Source organism: Aphelocoma coerulescens (genome assembly GCF_041296385.1).
Source record: "Aphelocoma coerulescens isolate FSJ_1873_10779 chromosome Z unlocalized genomic scaffold, UR_Acoe_1.0 ChrZ, whole genome shotgun sequence".
Lineage (NCBI taxonomy): Eukaryota > Metazoa > Chordata > Aves > Passeriformes > Corvidae > Aphelocoma > Aphelocoma coerulescens.
This window is the reverse complement of record NW_027184085.1, coordinates 35,274,467-35,295,207: the sequence shown is the minus strand read 5'-3', so window position 1 is coordinate 35,295,207 and position 20,741 is coordinate 35,274,467. Positions and strand designations below refer to the sequence as shown.

The following is a 20,741-nucleotide window of genomic DNA, read 5'->3' as shown; positions in this document are numbered from 1 at the left end:
TAGAAAATATGCTTTGAATTAAATATAATCTATTCTTAATAGCTGGACCTACCCAATTTTGACTAAAGGTCATAGACTAGAATAAAGATTCCAAGTTGTATCAACCATTTTTATACACTATATATATATATTAGTACAATATAGATCTACATGGAAATCATGCATTTTTTTAAGTAATTTTTTTTCATGCTCTAAAAATTGATTGAATGTGTTATTTCCCTGATTGTTTTATTCTGTTTTTTGTTTATTTTTAATTCCCTCATTGTCTTACTCTTTATGGTAGACCTTGCTTAAATAATTTTGTCAGTACATATGTAAACTTTTAGGAAAGAGCATATGAATTTCAAAATAGATGTCAGCAGGTACTGGTGAGGGTATCAGACATGGAGCTAGAAGGTAAGAGTGTGATGTGCCTTTCTACCCACTACATAGGCTAGTACCAGATTCACAGCCGATTTGGCAACATATACAAGTAGCTTAAAATGGAGGTGGCCAAAGGAAGTGCAGGTGTGGGAATTTTGTGAGACGTTTATGAATTCACAAAAACTAGAAGGTACATCAGTGCGTTCTACTCGATTGTGTGCCATCACCCTGGGGGCTACCGAAGGCTACGTGGGGACAGCTTTTCTGGGACTGCATCACGCTAGGGGCTACCGGAGGCTACGTGGGGACAGCTTTCCAGGGACTGGGCCTGAAGCAGGGGCTGGGGCTGGGGGCGAATAGAACTCACCGCAGCCGAATATCGGCCACACGGGCGGCGTTCCGTGGGGCGTCCCAGCGCGTTCGTGCCGAACGCACGGCTTTGCCTTCCCAGTAGGGAGGCAGGGCGCTAAACCTTCCGGGTGCCTGACGGTGTGCGTGTGTCCCGCTCTGCCTTCCCATTCCGGCCAAAGGTGGAAAAGGCATTTTCGTCTCCTTACTCCTTCCTTCCTTTCAACCCGCCACCTTTTCCGCCAGTCCCTGCCAACCCAACTCATCTCTCCTAGGATGGGAACGGAATAAAAATGTGTGCCCACGACTAAAAACAAGGGAAGCGAAAGCAAACACGGCGTTAGGGAAGGCGCTGCCCGGCAGGACAAACCGGAGCAGGCACAGCTCCTCGCGGCCATTTGGTGCGAGAATCCGCTCTGTCTCTCCCCGCGCCTCCCTCCTCTGCCCTCCTCCGCCGCCGCAGGGCGGGCGGGGCGGCCTTGGGGGGCGGCACAGCGCGGGCGGGGGCTCGGCTGCCCCGGCCACTCGCCCCCACCGCGCAGCGGGGCGGAGAGAGAGCGGGAGCGGCGGCGGGAGACGGGCCGCCATATTCCTGCCGCACCACGCCCGCGGAGCCCAACCATTTAAAAGCCGGTCGAGCTCGACCCCTGCCAGTGCATTCGTTTCCCTTTCCGCTGCTCTGCTTGGCAACGCGGGCAGGGCCGAACCGAGCGGAGCCGGACAGCGGCAGCTCCCTGACAGCGAGCCCCGCTTTCCCTTACCACCCCCCCCCCCCCCCCACTTCTGCTTGGAAAGACGAGCGGCCGAGGCGGCGGGAAGGAAGAGCGGCCGCGGGGAAGCTCTTCCTGCCGGGCAGCAGCGGTCTCGCCCACCCCGCAGGAGCCGGGCTCCCGCTCCGGGGGCGGGGAGCGGCGGGGAGATGTGTGCGTGTGCGGGGCGGGGGAGGGATTAGTGGGCATTAGCGCTTCCACGGGGGGTGGGGTGGTCGCGTCGGAGGGCGGCGGGGGTGTCGGCGGCCGCCAGGGACACTCGGGGACCGCGCAGGCTGCGGGCGGCAGCGAGGGAAGGGGAGCAGCAGGGCGAGGGGCGGCTCGGCTGGGTAGCGCTGCTGCTGCCGCCGCGGTGGATGTTTCCATGTTGTTCGGTGCATGATTTAGAGGAGAGGAGGAGTTGGCAGCGGCGGGTGTCAGCGGCAGGGAGCGGGGATCCGCGCCGCCAGCGGCCCTGCCTTTCTTCTCGCCTTTCTGTGGCATCGAGGCTGCCCTGCCTGCGCGGCTGCCCTGCGGCGGCCCCCGGGCTCTCGCAGAGCGCCTGTGCCCCTCGGGGCCGGAGCGGCGGCGGGGTGCGAGTGTGCGTGCGGGTTTAGGGGGGGTGGGGGCTGTGTCTGAACCAGTTAGGAAGAATGACTCTGGAGTCCATCATGGCGTGCTGCCTGAGCGAGGAAGCCAAGGAAGCCCGGCGGATCAACGACGAGATCGAGCGGCAGCTGCGTCGGGACAAGCGGGACGCCCGCCGTGAGCTGAAGCTGCTGCTGCTGGGTGAGTATGGGGCTTCTTCTGCTCGCCTCGGGCCGCTCGCCTCGGGCCGTCGCCGGCGCGCACGCTCCAGTTGCCGCCGGGCTGCAGCCCGGGCATCGCCGCCGCCCCGGGCGCCCTCCGGCCGCTGCGGTCCGTGCCGGGGCGCGGGCACCCGGCGGCGGGAACAGGGCGGCGGTGGCGATGCCTGCGGTGCCTCTGTGCGCTCGTCGCCCCCGCCGCGGGGAGCCGCAGGCCGAGCCCCCGCCGCGGGGAACGGGGCGTGTGTGCCCGCCCGCGGGCATCGTCGGCGGGTGGGTTCGGTGTGGAATGGGAAGCGGCCTTCCCAAATGGAGAGGGAACGGATGGCGAGTGAGTGAGGGGGGTGCTGGGCGATGGGCAAATGTCGATGTCTGTGGGAGAGGGATGGTAGCGAGGCGGATTAAGGAAGGGTTTCGCAGGGGGAGTCGCTGTGGAGATCGATGGTGACGGGTGTGATATCTGCATTGTTCCGTGAGCTTCGGGAAGGCTGTTAGATCACCGGTTGCATTTTTTATTGTGATTTTTATTTATTGAAGTAAAGTGGGGTAAGGGGCTCGTGCACCGGTTTCTGTACAGGAAAGGGAGCCTCAAAGGCCCAGATGCCCATGCCGAGCTGAGGGGTAACCTGAAGTGTGTGGGATGATTACAGGATCTTTAATACCGTTGGAATCCACCCACTGGTCAGGAAATAAAATCAACTGTATCGTTTCTCCTTAATTAAAACAGAGGTTGCTATTTTAGAGCTGCAAGTATGCAGAGGCAGCGTTTATCTAATAGAAATTTGGCTTATGTTAAAATAAGCCTTTTGAATTAAAATATGTCCAGTGTGATGCACTGTGTCCCGTAGCTCCCTGGTAATAGTTTCTGCCTGGACTGACAAGCCTTTAAATATTTTTGCATTACTGTCTGGTGTGTGGATGAATGGGTATGTTCCAAGTGGATGCAGGATGTTTACGGTGAAGATTTTTTTCTTGGGCCTTGTATATGAAGTATATGAAGTAGTGATACGTACTGGGGGAGTAAACTGCCTCTTCAGTGAGGTAAGGCAAGTTGAAAGGAAAAGTTCAAACATGTTTTAGTGCTTCCATATGAATATGCTATTTCCTGAAGATTATCTTCTGGATATAGAGAAAATTGGGATCTCTAACTGGTGTGGGAGAGTAGTCGTGGACACAGATGCAGCACTCGCGGTAATATGTTCTGTCGCATTTTGGCCTGATTTTGGTTTATGGCAGTGCATGATGTGACTTCCAAGATTGACAAAGAAGATAAAATAGATTGCTCTTACTTAATACTGTGGATAAGTATGATTAATGATAGACACTTGCTTCGGGAGAGGCAGTTCATATATTTGACCTGTTACTCAGGTCCAAATTGTTTCTGTATATTCTTGATTTTTCTTGCAGTAGTGCTAGAGGCTTCTCCCAGATTTTCAGAAATATATGAAATTCTTTGAATGAGACCAATATATATTACCTAGTGAAGAAATTCAGAGATTCACTTCTGCAGTAAGGAATGCAGAACTTGTGCTGCTTTGCAAAGTTCTCCCATCACTATCATGAAGTATTTGGGGTAGGTGATGATAGATTGGAGTCCAGTTACGGCATTGCTTTGGCCCAGATACTGTGTGGCGATTTGCAGAAGAAAAGCGGAGCAGCCAACCCATAGAAAGAGTTAGGGAAAGCTCTGTTGAGTAACTGCATAGAAGATTCCTGCATTCATCATCAATGCCACCGAAGAGCTCCAACAGGCTTGTGAAAGTGGAGTCATGATGTACTAGAGATCTAGAAGGGTGAACTTCTGGCTGCATGTAGCAGCATAGCTCTATACCCGGGTAATAAAACCAGTATCGAAATTGTTACTGAACATGCGGTTTTTTGTCTTTCATTTTGTCAGCTTCTGTCTGTTTAACTGAAAATGTATGTGCACATTAGGATTAACACTTAATGATCTTGTCTTGTGAAATGCAGTGTGTGGTGAACGACTCTTGGGAGTCTTGGTATTGTGTAGACTCAAGTTTCAATTTCTAAAAAAATTTTAGGGAAACTTCTTTCATAAGTAGGTTTATCTTAAGTACCTTAGAGCACTTTTTTTTTAGTTACTTTCATTGCTTGCCCAGCATAGGCAATTGCTCAGTTACTAAGTTTGTTGTTCGTGTGGGTCATTCACATGGTTATGAGACAGACAAAAACATTTTAAAATGAAAACATATTAATTAAAAATGGTGAGGCTGTTAGCATGAAAACCATCTGAATGTGCTTAAAATCATCTGTTTTTTTAACATTGAATAGATGGTTACTGTCCCATTTCATCTCTTCCCCCTCATTTTTAGGAGGAAAATTGCTAGTGCTGTTTAATTTTATTTTATGTAAACATAAGCAAACATATTTGGGTCTTCTTTTTTTTCTTTTTTTTTTTTCTTTTTTTTCAGAAGTACCAGCTTCTCAGTCCCACTCTGAAGTATTATGGGTCTGAAAAACCTAAGTGCATTAAAGATTTTTAAATATGAGACTAAGGAATACCCTTTGGCTTGTAAAGAGAATACTAGTGCCATTTAAGCTAGGCGTTGTAAAGTGGCTGAGCATATTCTTCAGACTAGTTACAAGAGCAAAGTGAAAGGTATTACCAACCTTTCAAAGCACAGAGAAGTGTGTCTGTGCTAGGTTGTTTTGTTACTACATGTGGTTAAAAATTAGATGTACACACATAAAAATGCACACTTGTAGCAAAGATAAAGAAAAAACTAATCTTTTTGGTTCAGAGGAGAAGGTCTTTTTCCTCCTTGTGAAAGACACAGTGCCTTCTTGGAAACTTTGAAACTAGTTTCCTTCTAATTGTTACTGTGTCACACACGTACACATGAACACACACGCACACTGCGCTGGGTATATTCTTTTAATGTGCTCACGAAATCAGAGAGTTCAAAATCTGAAGTAATTTGTGGAAAACTTCTACTGTGTGCTATTTTTAGGTATTAGTTTAAAAATAAACACTCTCTGATTAAACATTAAAATACCACTTGTAGATACTTTTTTGTACATCATTATTTGATTTTTTTTTTTAACATATTAGCACAGGACAGAGTGGGTTTTTTTGCAGTTGTAATTGTGGAAAGCCAGATCCATAAATATGCACTGAAGCATATTACATAGTAGTAGTTTCAGCTAGCACAAATTGGCTGTAGTGTTTTGAGACACTCTGGAACAAATTCAGTCTTCCACCGAATTTGGTTTTAATCTCCTGTATTTTTCAAACTCTTCTGGATTTCATTACTGCTGGACACTTTGTAAAACCCTCTGTTCTCCAGAGCTTACAGTTGTTAATATCCATCCATTGTTTGCTGTTAGCTGTAAAAACACAAATGTTTTTGTAATTAGGGGAGAAAAAGAAGAGGTGTTTAATGTTTTATATTTGCCTATGTCAATGTGTTCTGCATGCTTTTATTTTAAGCATATATTTACATATTTATTTTTAAGTAGTAAGAGCTATATGCTGTCATACTTATGTATATAATTTTTTCCTTCCATCCATGTAAATTTTGCAAGGACTCAGAAAGCAGTATTTGAGCCTACATGACAGACTGTAGCCATAAACCATCACTCCTGGACATAGTCTGCCTGTCAACTTTATACGTAAATATTGTATGCTGTTTTCTTACTGGGAAAAGCCTTGAGTGTCTAAGAAAATAATCTTCAAGTGTTGTGCTAGTTATGCCTATGTGTCTGTAATCCCTGGCCAGATGAAGTTCTGGAGATGTGTGTGACAGTGCTACTTTTTTTCCCAGCATATTGGTTGGTATTGTGTCATGTGCAAAGCAAGTTTTTTAAGAGTTATGTTTTTAAGAGTTTATGTTGAAGATTGTGGATGTGTCAGTGAAGAGACTTGCCTCAATACAAGTGTTCTTCTCCACTCGTTAGCATAGAAAGTAGGTGGATGATAAACCATTTGAATTGACATGAACAGCAGTCAAACGCCAAAAGATGCTTTTGAACATAAGGTGAATATATGCAGATATTTCTTATCCTGTGTCAGCAGAATTAGATGTTTAAGTACAGAACTTGGTGTATTCACAAACATCTAGACGTTGTGCAGATATAGTGAAGAGGAAGTGGGTCTGTGAAGCCAACAATGGCAAACTCATTTTATATAACTTCAGCTGGAGAAACAAGCTTCCTTATTTTTCTTGTAACTTGTCTTTTTATCAGTCTGCCCTACTCATACTGAACTCTTTCAAATAATTTCAGGAAATTGACACAGTACATATTTACTACTGTAAAATGAACAGGTAATTAACCTACTTCTTCATGCATACTGTAGCTAGATAGGTAAATATTATCCTATTTAGCAGAAGCTGTTTCTAAGGAAATATGATTTCATTCTGGATGTATAACACCTTGATGTATTTTCATATACACAGATACACCCATATATAAGAATATCTCTTTGTGGGGTAGGAAAACACAAATCATCATTTGGATATCAGTGTGACAATGTGGAAGAACATATATATAGAAAACATTTAGGAACATTTATTTTTAGTGCACCACAAAAGGACATCTTGTGTGCAGCCATTAAAAAGTGTTTGTGCTCTTTGTTTTTACTACCCGGCTATTCAGCTGAAGGTCTAAATAGTTAAAGAATTCAGACTAATTTAACTTTATTTACATGTCAAAGAGCCAGGTGACCCCTTATTTGTATGTTACACTGACAAACAATGTTAAATAAATGTAGGATGAAAAAATACATGCTGAGCAGAGAAATTTTTTGAGAATGTATTTGAGTGTGTGTTGCAAAATAAAGAAATAATAATTCTACTCCTTTAGTTGCTTCATTTTAATTTTGTTGTTGTATGGTGGTAACAGCAATTTCATAGGGGAAAGTACTACCCTGCAATCTCTGCAAAACTAATCACAGGCATAAATTGAAGTCAGGTAGATGTCTGATTAATGGTGAATTAGCTTTGTTGCAGCAATAGAATGCTATAAACACAGTATTTTTTTCCATCAGCTTCCTTAAGCTGAATGGTAGAAGACGGAAGAAAATCTGGTTTTGTACATGAATGCAACTGTGTATGAACAGCTGTTATGATGAAATTATGGAATTTTTTTCAGCATTCACCTTTTGTTTACTGTAATTATCAACCCAGCAAGAACAAAGAGCAGGAAAGCAGGAGAAAACAGAGGAAGAATTAGCATACAGGAAACACTAGGAAGCCATACACATAGTTTTGTCTGCAAAGAAGGAAGCATGCCACAGGTTTGAAATGTTATTAAATCTGTGCAAAGAAGTTAGATCTATTAAAAATGGATGAGACAAGTCCAAGAGATACCAACGATTTAGAAGTTAAGTTTTGAAAGTTACTGGGAGAATTCCAGGAATAGCACAAACATTTTTTTTCAGGCTAAAATAAAGTTTAAATATGAAATGTTCTAAAAGCATGTTTTTCCCTCAATAAGTAGTGCTGATACTGAGACTAAACTGAATGTGACTGTCTACAGATTTTTGTCCTATGTAAGTTTTCAAAGGACAAATGGCATGGAATAATCAAACTACCTAATTTGTACACTCTACTTGGTGTTTATAAGTAGTACAGGGTTTTATCCCAGAACCCTGATGCAGATGCAGTTGCTAACAGAAAAGTACTGTTGTTGATTTCATTCTGTGTTTGAGAAGGTAGTGTGGCTACTCCAGAAATAAAATAAAAAAATCCCACCAAACAAGATTCCTCCTTTGTCAATCCATTAAGGCAGAATCATCTGACAAATTACTGTAATGAACTGTATGATTTAGGTGAGCCCCACTGTGGTGGTTCACCTTCTCTTTCTGTGGAAAGCAGGTGGTGTGCAATACATGTACTGCTTGAATAAGCAACAGAACATGAGAAAGTTTATGGAAGTGGAAGCACCTAGTGAATTCAGTAAATTGAAAAGATAAAGGCTATATCGCTGTTGCCTCAGCAATATTGACAGCCATGTATTGACAGCTTCATCTGGGAGCTGTGCTGTTTGTAATTCAGATTGACCTGTGCGTGGAAGAAGCATCTGTTAAGAATGAATGAGAGTAGGTAGTTTTGAGTAGTGCTGTAGTCTTGAGTTTGGTTTTGCTTCAGAGTACCTGAATGAGATTTTTACCCAAGGCTCTGTTCTGACTGATTATCTATGCCTTTTATTTTGTATCTAGGAGAATGCCATTGTGGTCCTTGTTGAAGTACTTTGGTGCTCAGTCTCAGTTGTCAAAAGTCTGTTGAAGGAAGATTTGCTTTTCCCAAAGGAAATTGTGGAAATGGCAGTTAAAATTTGAAATGTTGTATTTCTCCACTCTACCCCCAGTCTTCTCTAAAGAGCTGAGTGCAGTTAGATCCTTAAATCTTTTGAAGTTAAATATATAAAAAAATGAAATGAAAAATATAATTCAAATCTTGATAAGTGTCACCAAACGTGGGTCAGAAGAGTGTTTGCCCAGATGGGGTTAGCCACCTTTAAGTTAAATCCAAGGTAAGAGCACAGGTTTCTGTTCTGTAGAAACTTGGTGTATCTGGATGTGGAGAAAGCAAACCTGTTAGAGATTTTTTGAGTAAACAGGAATCAAGGTAGAAATTACTTGTTTAGTTACAATATAGCCATGAAATCAACCTAAAGAGATCCTACTCTTGGTCATACTTTCATAAGCTAAGGTATAATGCAGTGAACATGTTTTAGGTACACTTTGAAATTACCCATTAGGAAAAAATATTTAATTATAATAGTACTTATTCTTACGGCACAAAATATACATTACTATCTAGTTTTGTTAATGTGTTTGTCACTGTACCTCAGCTATATGCTCACTGGACACTAATATAAGCTTGGTCCTATCATTGCTCTAATGATAATCTTTGTCAAGAGTCCTTGTACTGAATGAAAATATTTCTGTGAGTTAAGGAAACTTGCTTTTATTTCCTTGTTCTGTAAACCCATCACAGGAGAGTTTTTAACTCCTACGTCTTCAATGTTAGTGTTAATTATCTTGCTTATATTAGAAAATGTTGAAAAAGAATACTGAAAGGTATTTCAGCCCACATTTCTGGGTGAACAGCATCATCCAGAAAGTCAAACAGAAAACCTCTGTAGTAGCTAAGTGCAGCTACTGCTAACTCAGAAGGCCAGAAAAATGCAAAATACATAGAAGTTGGAAAAGATGGCATCATTCTTTATGCTTTTGGTAACTGATCAGGCTTGGGAAATTGATGATCAAGTATGGAACTTATATTTTGCTCTGATAATGGATTTATGAAGCACTGTAAGTGCCACTTAGTCTCATAGATCAGAGCAATAAAAGCAATTGAAATTAAATGCTGAAAATGAAGGCATCATTCATGTATCTTGAATAGAATTTTACACAGCTGTCCAGTTAGCTGGAGGATCTGGTGCTTGCCTTTTTGGAGTGTGCTGTCTAGATGGTGTTGAAATGAAACATTTATGTTGGTAGTTAAAACCTTTCAAAGATCGTTTGCAAAAAGGAACAATAAAAACAAAGACCAAACAAACCGAAAGTACTCCTTTGTAAAATTTGCTTTAACTCAGTTGATCTTATGGGAGGGAAAATAATGATTCTTAAAATACTTCTCACCTGTATTTCTGTTTTATTGTTTGTTTTTAAAGAGAAAATAATAGTAGCCTGGAAACAGAGATGCTGTGTAGTTATGCTGGGGAGAAAAGGCCAAAAAATAAAGGATATGTTTTTACACCTATATTTGAATAACTCTTGTTAAATTCTCTTTTCCTTCTTTTAATTTCTTATTTCTGGGTTGATGGAACCTGATGCTTTGAAGTATTTTCATACACAGCAACAATCTTCATGAAACTCTCCTGTCCTGAGACTGCCAATTTTTTTGAGGGGTGGTTATGATGTATGCACCTGGTCATCATTAACAGTGACGGGATTAGTATCTTATGTCGGAGTGCAGGCCACCAAACAGCTGTCTGACTGACTTGGCTCATTATTAAGAGAGAGATTTAGAGATCACAATCTGTTTATCTCATTTACCCTTCCCCATATCCATTAAGTATTCTTCTAAGTGATTTTTTTGTGGGGAGGTTTGATCTGGGAAGTTACAGGTGTTGCATGTCATGGCAAAAGGATTTAGTATAAAACCCCATGACAAACACTTGAGAAACTTCTTTTTAATTCCCCAAGTAGGGGAAATCTCTTTGGTAATGTTAAAATTCAAGACAAAACTCAGGCTATAATTTAGTTTTTAGGTCATGGAACAGATACTCTTTAAATACTTGTTGAAACATATAGAAGATACGGAGGTGTTCATTATAGTCTCAGCAAGGTTTCATGGAGAACTAACTGCTGGACTAATCTGTGGCCTTCTATGATTGTGTAACTGTATCAGTGGACAAAGGAAGAGGTAGAGATGTCATCTATCTAGGCTTCTGTAAGGCCTTTGATATGGTGTCCCCCCCAGCATTCTTACTGTTAAATTGGAGTGAAGGAAGTTTGATGGATAAACTCTTTTATGAATAAAAAATTGACATGATGGCTGCATCCATGGAGTTACGATCAATGGTTTAATGTCCAATGGAAACAGTAATGAGTGGTGTCCCTCAAGGAATCATACAGTTTAGTACCTTCATTATGACATAAGCAGTGGGAAGTTGCACCCTCAGCAGATTTCCAGGTGACACCAGTCTGTCTGAGAGGTGCAGTTGATACCTTTGACAGGAGGGGGAAGCAGGCCTGTTGGAGCCTCACAAGGTTCAACAGGGCCAAGTCCAAGGTCTGGGCTCCATTGCATGTGGGTTGGGACAACCCTTGACACCAGTACAGCGTGGGGGATGAATGGATTGAGAGTATCCCTGTGCAGGAAGATGTAGGGGTACTGGTGAATGAAACATTGGACTTGAGACAGTAGTGTGCACTCGGAGCCTGGAAATCCAGGGCTGCATCAAAAAGCTGGCCAGGAGGTCAAGGGAGGTGATTCTTGTCTGGTGGGACCTGGAATACTGCATCTGTCTTTGTGGTTCTCAGCACAAGAAGGACATGGACCTTTTAGAGTGAAAAGAGCTCAGAAAAGAGCCACAAAATTGATCAGACAGATGAAGCACCTCTCCTATGAAGAGAGGCTGAGATAGTGTGGGTTTTTCAGCCAGGAGAAGAGAAGATGCCGGAAAGACCTTGGAGCATACTTTCAATATACAAGGAGTGTGTGTGTATAAGAAAGCTGTAGAAAGACTTTTTACCTGGGTCTGTCAGTAAGAAGGCAAGGAGCAATGGTTTTGAACTGAAACTAAGTAGATTTAGATTGGACTCTCAGAAGAAATCTTTTACAAGGAGGCAGGCAACCTGGTGTAGTGGGTGGCATACGTGATTTTTGAAAGTACCTTCCAACCCAAAATGCTCTGTGATGCTATGATTGGATTGCTTTGGTAATAAGTAATTTCCTGGAGTTAAAGCTGTTGTACATCTTCCTAACTTGATAGCTGTAATAGCAATGCTTTATACATGGTTTTTTTTCCCCCCCTCTGAAAACACAAAATGCACCTAAACATACTTCTATTTTTCTTGGTAAGAGGAGAATACTGAGAAGAAATAACATTAATTTTGTTTTGTTTTGTACTGTGTTCAGTTTCCTGTTTATCTCAGCATTGAATTGGTAAATAAATTAAAGGAATTAATAAACATTTACTCTGACTGGATGCAAAGATGGATTTCACTTAGGTGACTGTCTCTCCTGGTTTAGCAGCTTATTTCATAGGAAGGCAGAAGAGACAATTTAGGAGTAATTTTGCTTTCATCTAAACATAGAACCGCATATTTTCTACAAATGGAACAAAGATTCACTGGAATTACTGTATTCTATTAAATTGACTAACAACATGCTTCATAGAATCACAGAATGGATTGAATGGGAAAGGATCTTAAAGTTCCAACCCACCTGCTGTGGGGAGGGACCTTGCACTAGACCAGGTTGCTCAGTGCCCCATCCAGCCTGGCCTTGAGCACTGCCAGGGATGGAGCATTCACAGATTCTCTGGGCAACCAGTGTCAGTGCCCCACCACCCCCACAGTTAGCATCAGTAAAATGGCTTGTCTCAATCCTTTAAGCTTGGATTTTAATACCATTGGTCTTCATAGGAATCCAGAAACCTTCTCTGCCCAGAAAAATTTTTGTTCTCTTGGGGTTTATTTACTTAATTGCATTCATCTTTGGCTCTTACCTGCAAGACAAGATAATAGTGAATTCAGATTCACTGTGATCTTGTTCTGTGTTTGGCTCCACAACATAATAATGCACTCCTATTAATTACTAGATTTAATTAGGGTTAAGAACTAGACTCTTGGTAATCTCTGAAGATTTTAGCCTTTGAACTAAAACTAGATATCGTGAGTAGAGTTTGCTAGTAGCTTAATTGTGGCTGTGTTCCCTTCATGAAATGCAAGCCTCTGATGCTGAACAGTGAAGTTAGTATGTATGCCTTTAAATTGTTTTCTTGGAGAAATGTATGACACTAACGTTCTCTGGGTAATGACATTCTTGTGCTTGTTGGGTTTTTTGTTTGTTTGTTTTGTTTTGTAAATTTACAACCACGTTAGTTTTATTAGTGCAGTTTTCATTTGGTTATTCTCAGAAAATACTTTGTCTGAATGTTTTGATTTACAGACTTTTTTGGTCTACAATTTCATGTAGTAAAGTGAGAAGGATAGACTTAAATATTTATATTGCATTTTTTTGTCTATGGAGATTTCCCATTAAATAATATAAAGCCAGTAAAGCAGGAGGAGATGGTCTTTTTGTTGTTTAAAACAACAAAATATGGTGGGATTTTTTTTTAACTTGCAATTATGTAAAGTCACTATAACTGTATGACTTGTCAGGCTGCTAGGGCATAGTCTTTTGTTACAATAGCTTAAAAAAGCAGGGGGAAACTCATGAAAATCATGAAAATACTTTGCAATGCTTTTGCTTTATATTTTATTTGTTTTTATTTTCAAGGAGTGACAGTATTTTCTGGAATAACCTATAGCTGGAGAAACATGTAATCACCTTCTGTGTCTGTTTGTTTTGCCTTGTTTACATGATACCAAGCTGCTTCTGCTTAGTGACATGGAATTTTCTAATACCTTCCCATTTCTTCGCAACTTTTTTTATGTGTACAGAGGATCAAAACTCTGGGGAAGTAGTCAAAACAGAACCATAAGCAAGACAAATGTTTATTTGTTGATGGAGTATAACTGTCTTATTTAAAACAGTATTTCAACCTACTAATCTAGACTGTAATTTAGGTATAGTGACATTAATTGTGTATATTACTATGCTCAATAACTGAGGCTTGTTTGTGGGTTTGTAAAGGTTTCTTTTTGTGGGTATTTTTGATGGGGTTTTCTTTTTTGTGTGTGTGTGTCCTTTGAAAGGGTGGTATGTGGTTTTTTGAACCAGAATACATGGTTGCACAAAATGCCAGCAGCCTGTCTGATAAGCTTGCTCTTTATTTATTGTGGAATTCATTTTCTGACATTAGATAAAGCATAAGAAATAAAGTAACTGCACTACTCATTTTTTTAAGTTCATCATAATCATGAACATTACATTACATTGATTATCAGCTTTGAGGACAGAAAGAAAATACTGCAGTATCTTGGGGTTCAGTCTGGATGGTTGCGTAGTTCAATTCTAACTTTGTAACTGTAGAGTGGATTTTATGATCCTTTTTTAATTGTTTTTGTAGTTGGTTTTTGACTTCTTTCCAGTTCAAGGTCAGTATTGAAGTACAGATCATGAGAATTGAACAGTGATGTGTATATTCTTTTTATGACAAGTATACATGTACTGCTAGTTGAGGTGTGTTCAAGGAGTGTAACAGCCTACTGAGCCATGACATTAAACTATTCATGTTTAGATGACCGCTGTAATTTAAATGCTTTTCTAAATAATTGCTTTTTAGGGTGGGTTTAGTCATTGTTTAACAAGTTTATATTTAACAGCATTTGGATGCACAATGTTTGCCTCTTTCTGTTTTATATTAGACGGTTAGTCTAATATACTTTTCAGCATCATATCATTGTCATTGTTTACCAGTTCACAGCTTCTGCATCACTTATGAGTACTGTTAGTAATAATTTTATGTATTTATTTTATCTCATGGGTGAAGATTTTTAAGGTTTTTTTAAGTCTTAATATTGTTGGAATCCTGTTTGGAAGACAGTTGTCTGTTGAGGACTTTTGCTTGTGTAGTTTACTACTTAACTGTTTAAACAACTGCTACTTAATGCGTGCTGTGTTGGGTTCTTGTGTGATCAGTTGCTTAGCAGATGCCTAGTTCTTCAAAACCAGTGACTTTGTACAGCATACCATCTAAATATTGTAACTCCATAGGTCTTTGTGTGTGAGATCTTTCCCTCATCCGTTTTTCACCCTTTGGGTTTTTTTGGGTGACAGTTAAGAGTTTCAGGTCAGTATGCCTTCCTAGTCAGTCCGAAAACCTTTGGACCCTCTGACTGACATTCTAACTTGAATATATCCTGTGTATTGTTTGTCTTCAGTGGGTACTCTTTCATTGTCATTGCAAATGTGGTCTGTACTTCCCTAAAAACAAACAAAAAAAAAGTGAAAATTGTGTGGGTCTTTTTCTGTGTTAATAAATATTGAGTATTCTATAGCAGCAGTTTTGTGAGGGACTGGTGTGTTTTGTCATTAAAAAAAAAGTTAGGTCTTACGTGGAGCCCCAGAGGTCATAATTTGACTTTTTCTCTTAAAAATGGTTGCGATTTCCCATGTTTTTGGCTTACTTATTTCAGTTTTCTTCTTTTACCTGCTTTCTTATCCAGGCTGTTTTTACTGTTTTTCATTTTTCTTTTTTCTTCGTTGTAAGTGGGGCTGTCTAGGCTACTTCATAAAATGTTCTGAAATGACTCCTAGTTGTTCCTGTTTTAAATGTAAATCCAGTTATTTACACTTCTAATTCTGTCAGATTTTTGCTCTAATGAACACTCTGTGCTTATAACATGTGTCTACTACTGGTGTTGAACTTCTTTCGTGTACACACAGCAAATCATGTTACAGTCATAATCGTATGTTCCTGCAGTTACTTTTGACTGTGGTTCTGACACATGCTCCTTTTCTTAAGAAGTATTTCTGTATGGTGCTTTTCTGGTTTAGGAATCGCAATTTTTAAACTTGCAGAAATACCAAGATAATTTGCTGGAGACCTTTAGCATCAGTTACGTGGCCTTAGGAGAGTGTATTTCTCCCTTTTCATGAAAGTGTTGGAGGAGCCCCACTTGCTTGTCTTTCACATTAGCTGTGACTGTCATCTGCTATGGCATCAGCTTTTGTTTCAATTTTCCTTTTTTAGAATTTAAACCAAAAGCATAAAGATTGCTGTCTGCCAGCCAATTCTGAAGTATAATATAAAGCCAACCACCGAACTTCAACTTGCATAAATCTTTTACTTATTTATACCTCCTTCTTCAAATCTACATCAATATATCAGCAATTCTGTGGGCTTATCACCTATCTAGAATGTTTGCACAGACAGTTCAACCTCTCCATTTTATTTGATTATTCATTTAATTTTAATCCTTCTTCGATTTTTCTGCTAAATAAGTGCACTCGCCTCCCCATCCTCCCCTTCACTTTCAACAGTGAAGGATACTCTGACCTCTCTGGCCAACTTGCCTTTCAGAATGCTTTATGCCCTCTTCTAACAATGAAAATTGCCCAAATTCTGCAACTTCTATCTTCCACAGAACTCCAGTGACTAGTCCCCAGCACAGAACTCTGTTGTGTATTTTTTGCCTGTCCAGGAATTCACCTCCAAGTTTTTCTTTTTTCTTCTGGTACAGCACAGAAATGTTTAAACTGGGTGTCAGGATGATAAATGTTGGGTGTTTAGGTATTTATAATTTAAAAGACTCAGAGTAATTAGTCTGATGGAGTGTACTTCAGGCACATGTACCATATTGCTGTCATTATTTCTATTAAATAGTGTTGAGCAATCCCTCTGAGCACTGTAATGACATAACAAGCCCAGCCGTCTGTGCCTATGCCTCAGGGTACCTGCAGGCTTCTCCTTTGTACTGCAGGCACAATGGTCATGGCTCATCCACCTTGGGAGCACTGTATGATTTTGCAGACTATACACCAGTACTTTTGTGTAAGGGTCAATGCTTGGTGAATGCTGGTAGCAGCTGCTTAGCTCTTGTGTGAAATATGAAAACAGCTTTAGGTTGCACCAGAAGGAGGCCTGCTGTAAGGAGTTCTGCGTCTTCTGCAGAGGACTTGGATTTATCTGTAGAAAGTGAGTGCTTCTTGTTATCAAGGAAGACCTGGGTGTTCCAGGACTTAACTGCAGTTGGAATAGTCTGATACGCTTACAGAGTACTTTCTTCTACTTACCGTCATCTAGGTGTCAGACTTTCATGAATAGATTAAATCTTACAAAAATGAGAATTTGAAGCCCTTAGGACCACTGCTTACCTGTGTTTTCTTATGTACCTACGGAGCCCACAAAGTTTTCACATAATTTTCAGATATGTATTAACACATCTGAAGCACAGCCAGGACTTGACACTGTACTGACACAGATGCAGCCTCAACCCTCAGGGGAAAATGTTTCCTTATCTAGTCGAGAGAGCACTTAGCCCTCTTGTCCTTCTGCCTGGTGGGCAGTGAGTTTGAGGTTAAGCTTACTAGTACAAGAGAGGTAGATATGCAACTCCTGGAGGGATTCAAGCAAGGAGAGTCTGAGGTAATGAAGGGACCTGAATACCCTACTGGAAGGAAATGCTAAGAGAGCTAGGATTGTTCAGCCAGGAGAAAAGATTCAGGGAGGGATCTTACCAATTTATATAAGTACCCAAAGGGAAGGGGCAAAGAGGACAGAGCCAGGCTGTTTTCAGTGATGCCCGATGATAGGGCAAGAGGCAATGGGCAGAGGCTGAAACACAGGAGATTCTGAACATCAGGAAAAACTTTTCATTGTTAGGATGACTGAGCATTGGCACCAGTTGCCCAGGGCAGTTGTGGCATATCCCTTCTGAAGAGATATTAAAAAAATACCTACACATGATACTGTGCAGCTTGTTGTGGCCCTGCTTGAGATCCCTTCTGACCTCAACCAATTAGTGATTCTGTGAAATACATTGACTGTGTTGGAGCATCATCTTGCAGATAAGGATCAGCTGAGTCACCAGTTCACCCTGACCTTCAATCATAAAATGTGGGGGGAATCCTATGGGATTTACATTTCATTGTGCTACACTCTCTTAGCAGTGCTTATAGGTGTACAAAGAATCATTTTGTAGGTAGTCCTGGCTGACTGTGACCAGCTACCTGAGGGGAAATCGGTGAAAATGTTAGTTTTGCAGTTCAGAAGTCTTTCAGTGGCAGTGTGGCAGCATGCTTTTCCCAGAGCAGCCACCTCTGCAGCCTAAGTCTGTCTGGGAAGCCAGCAAGGTAGCTCGTTATCCTGAATTGTGGGCTGATACAGGGCTGTCTTTCAGCTGATTCCTGTATAGCTACAGGACTGACACAGGCTGTAGCTTGAAGCAGTTGATTGTAGGATGAGGGGCCTCAGTGCCTGATCCAGTGTCCGTGCTTCTGGTAATGTCACATCGTTATGCATCGTTATGTAGGGTAGTTGTGGATTTAGGGGTTTGACACATCACTATAAACTAAGTAGACACAGCAGGATTGAAACCCTCCAACGTGGATACACACACATTGGCAATGTTCTGACACCACATGTGAACTAGGTCCATGATGCTAACTGTGCATGTAAGCCCAGGTCAGTACCAAAGCATCCTGGTAAGTGATAAATGTGATCGTAAACTCAGTTGCTTCCACGGTACTCAAAAAGATGCTCTGTCTGCTGTCAGCAAATTCCTTTTACACAAGACAAATTATTTCTAGATAAGGTAGCAGAAGGAAAAATAGCCTCTTCTCCTACCCTCACAATACTTACCACTGGTAGAAATGTGCTGCAAAGTCAGAAGATTATTTGCAAAGATGAATGTTAATTCTCAGTGTGTACATTCATGAAAGAAAGAAATGCATAAGACTTGTGATTCTCTACAAAGGTACTGTGCACCAAATATATGTAATCTAAAATACATGTAAATAACTTTTTTAAATAACCAGTCTATCCAGTCAAGATTGACGAGACTGGGAGTAAGGAAGAAGTACATGTACTGCCAGTCTGCAGTCCTGCCATGCTCAGGCCAGGTACTGGAGTAGCAGAGGAACCAGCACCTGTCTGGGCTCTTTGCAGAGCTTTACTGTCTAAGCTGACAGGACTTTACTCTTTAGTGTGTGGATGCCTGCTAGAGTGCCTGGTGTCTTCCCTTATGGGATTTCTGCGAATGGTAGGGCAGGATAGAGGCTTGTATGCAGAGAGGGACCTGCTTCCAAAGCAAGTCCTACTCCCACATCCTTATTGCTTTCTTTAAGAACACCCCTCCTAGCTAGTGTTTGAAGATAAGCCTGTACCCTGTCGTTGAGTGATGTGGTACATCACATCTCCAGTGTCCCATCCCCGGTACCTTAAAGCATCTGCTGTCTTGATGTCCACTGATGACTGTGATACGTGGGATAGTGAAGCGTGAGGGAGGCTGTGAAGCACACCTTAGCTCTATCTGCCTTGGCTGTGCTGCAGGTAGAAATGGAGATACTGGCATGGTCTTATGGTAAAACATCTCATGCAGTGCAATTAGGGAGACATGGGACATTTGTCAGGCTGCACTGGAGTGGGAACCTTAGCCCATCCATAGGTCTCTGTTTTAAAGACTGGTGCTCAGTGCTCCTATGGAAACTAGACAGTGAAATCCTTGAGAAGGGCTGGACCTTAGCAAATGAGTATGTAGTTGTGCTTGGCTCTTTGCTGTTACTTTCTAAAAATGTTACTTTCAATCTTATTTTCGAAAAATCGACTCCTGGGTTTATTTTCCTCGTGTCATAACACTGTGTAGTGTTGGGGTTTTGTTTGTTTGGTGTTGGATTTTGGTTGTCTTTGGAGCTCTCAACCTGTAGAATTTCTTTGCATCTTAACCTGTAAAATCAAATGATGGCAAGTTGTTTTCCACGCTCTCCTGAGATTATTCCAGTAATGAGTCAGCTGTTTGGGGATATACTATTTTCTCTTCTTTCCTTGTGAAAACCAGTAAATGAAAGGAAGGCAAAAGCAGTTTGAATGCTGAATTATCTTTTTCCCTGTCCTTTCTTAATAGTCTGATTTAACTGTACAAAAGCCTTTGCTTCCCACAAAGGTTTGTCTTTTGGTCTTACCCACACCCCCTGAGAATAAGGTATGTTTAAAAAAAAAAAGCTAACAAAACCAAAAGAAGAAAAGAAAGAACACATTCTCAGAAAAACAAACCCCAGAAAGCAAAACAAACCAGCCCCCTTCCATGAAGGAATCTTGAAATATGTCAGGTTTGCAATTGTAAATGAATTGTAAATGAAATTTACAATTTTGCAAATGTAAATGAATTGTAGATGAAAAATAAACCTTTCTGCCATTCTCCCTTTGGACTCAGTTGCCTTATGAATGAATCCCCTTTCACAGAGAGAGGGAAAATGATTCTCTGATGAAGTTTTCTTGAAGCAGAAAACCTCCATGAACAACTCACACTGCAAATTCTGAAATTTACTGCTTCATCAGTTTCAGGCAGCCCTTTAAATCCATCATCAAGCATGGTAGATTATTTTTGTGATTCTGTGTTGTGACATAAAAGTCACCTAGGAATATTTCTTCTTTTTCTTAAGTTAATGGTATCTCTGTAACAAAGTATCTTGAGCTGCTTGCTCTTCCCAGTAATCTCTTTGTAATTATAGTGTTATGAATTACATTTCAGGATGATGCTGGAAATGACAGCAGGCTTTATTTCTGGATCAATTAATTAATCCATATAATCATTTCTCAAACAAAATCACGATTCAGACTGATCTAGGCTTGGGTTTGGTTGGGTTTTTTTCTTTTTTTTCTTCACATTTACTTCGTAGTGCTTTTGATGCTGTAAATTACCAGAGAATGACAGCAGGCTGCCAACTTTGCTGGTTTTTTGTGATCCACTTAAAATAATCATTACAGTTTGAATTATGCTGCATGATTCTTTCCTTAATGATAAGGCTTTAACTCAGGGCTTCATGGATCATTATCTTACTTCGTGCAATAGCTCTTCTATTTGGAAAAGTGTCATACTGAAACTAAATTTTCAAGTAGGGAAAGTAGAAAGGCAGTAGTTGTTACTTTCAGAGGTGATTCTGTTTCCCCCTCTAGGACATCACCCAGTTTATACAGTGAGATGGAAAAGAGACTTAAGGTAGCAATGCTATTAAGGAGGCAGATTTTAGTTTACATTGGACTGGAAATACTTGCCTAGGAGTAATAAGATTTTCATGTCTTAGCCAATATTGCCTAAATGTCTGAACTAAACTTCTCATTTAAATATCTTGAGAACATCTTGTTATGACTCCATAAAAAGTGACTA

The 20,741-nt window shown here is 41.0% G+C and overlaps 1 protein-coding gene across 1 annotated transcript in view; it reads left to right on the top strand.

Annotated features, from left to right (window-relative positions):
• Window positions 1-2,075: 2,075 nt before the first annotated feature.
• Window positions 2,076-20,741, top strand: part of LOC138102952 (guanine nucleotide-binding protein G(q) subunit alpha-like) — a 114,606-nt gene continuing 95,940 nt past the window's right edge. The window contains exon 1 of the mRNA XM_069000779.1: window positions 2,076-2,249. Coding sequence (XP_068856880.1) covers window positions 2,114-2,249 — 136 coding nt within the window. The 5' untranslated portion in view covers window positions 2,076-2,113. The remainder of the gene's footprint in view (window positions 2,250-20,741) is intronic.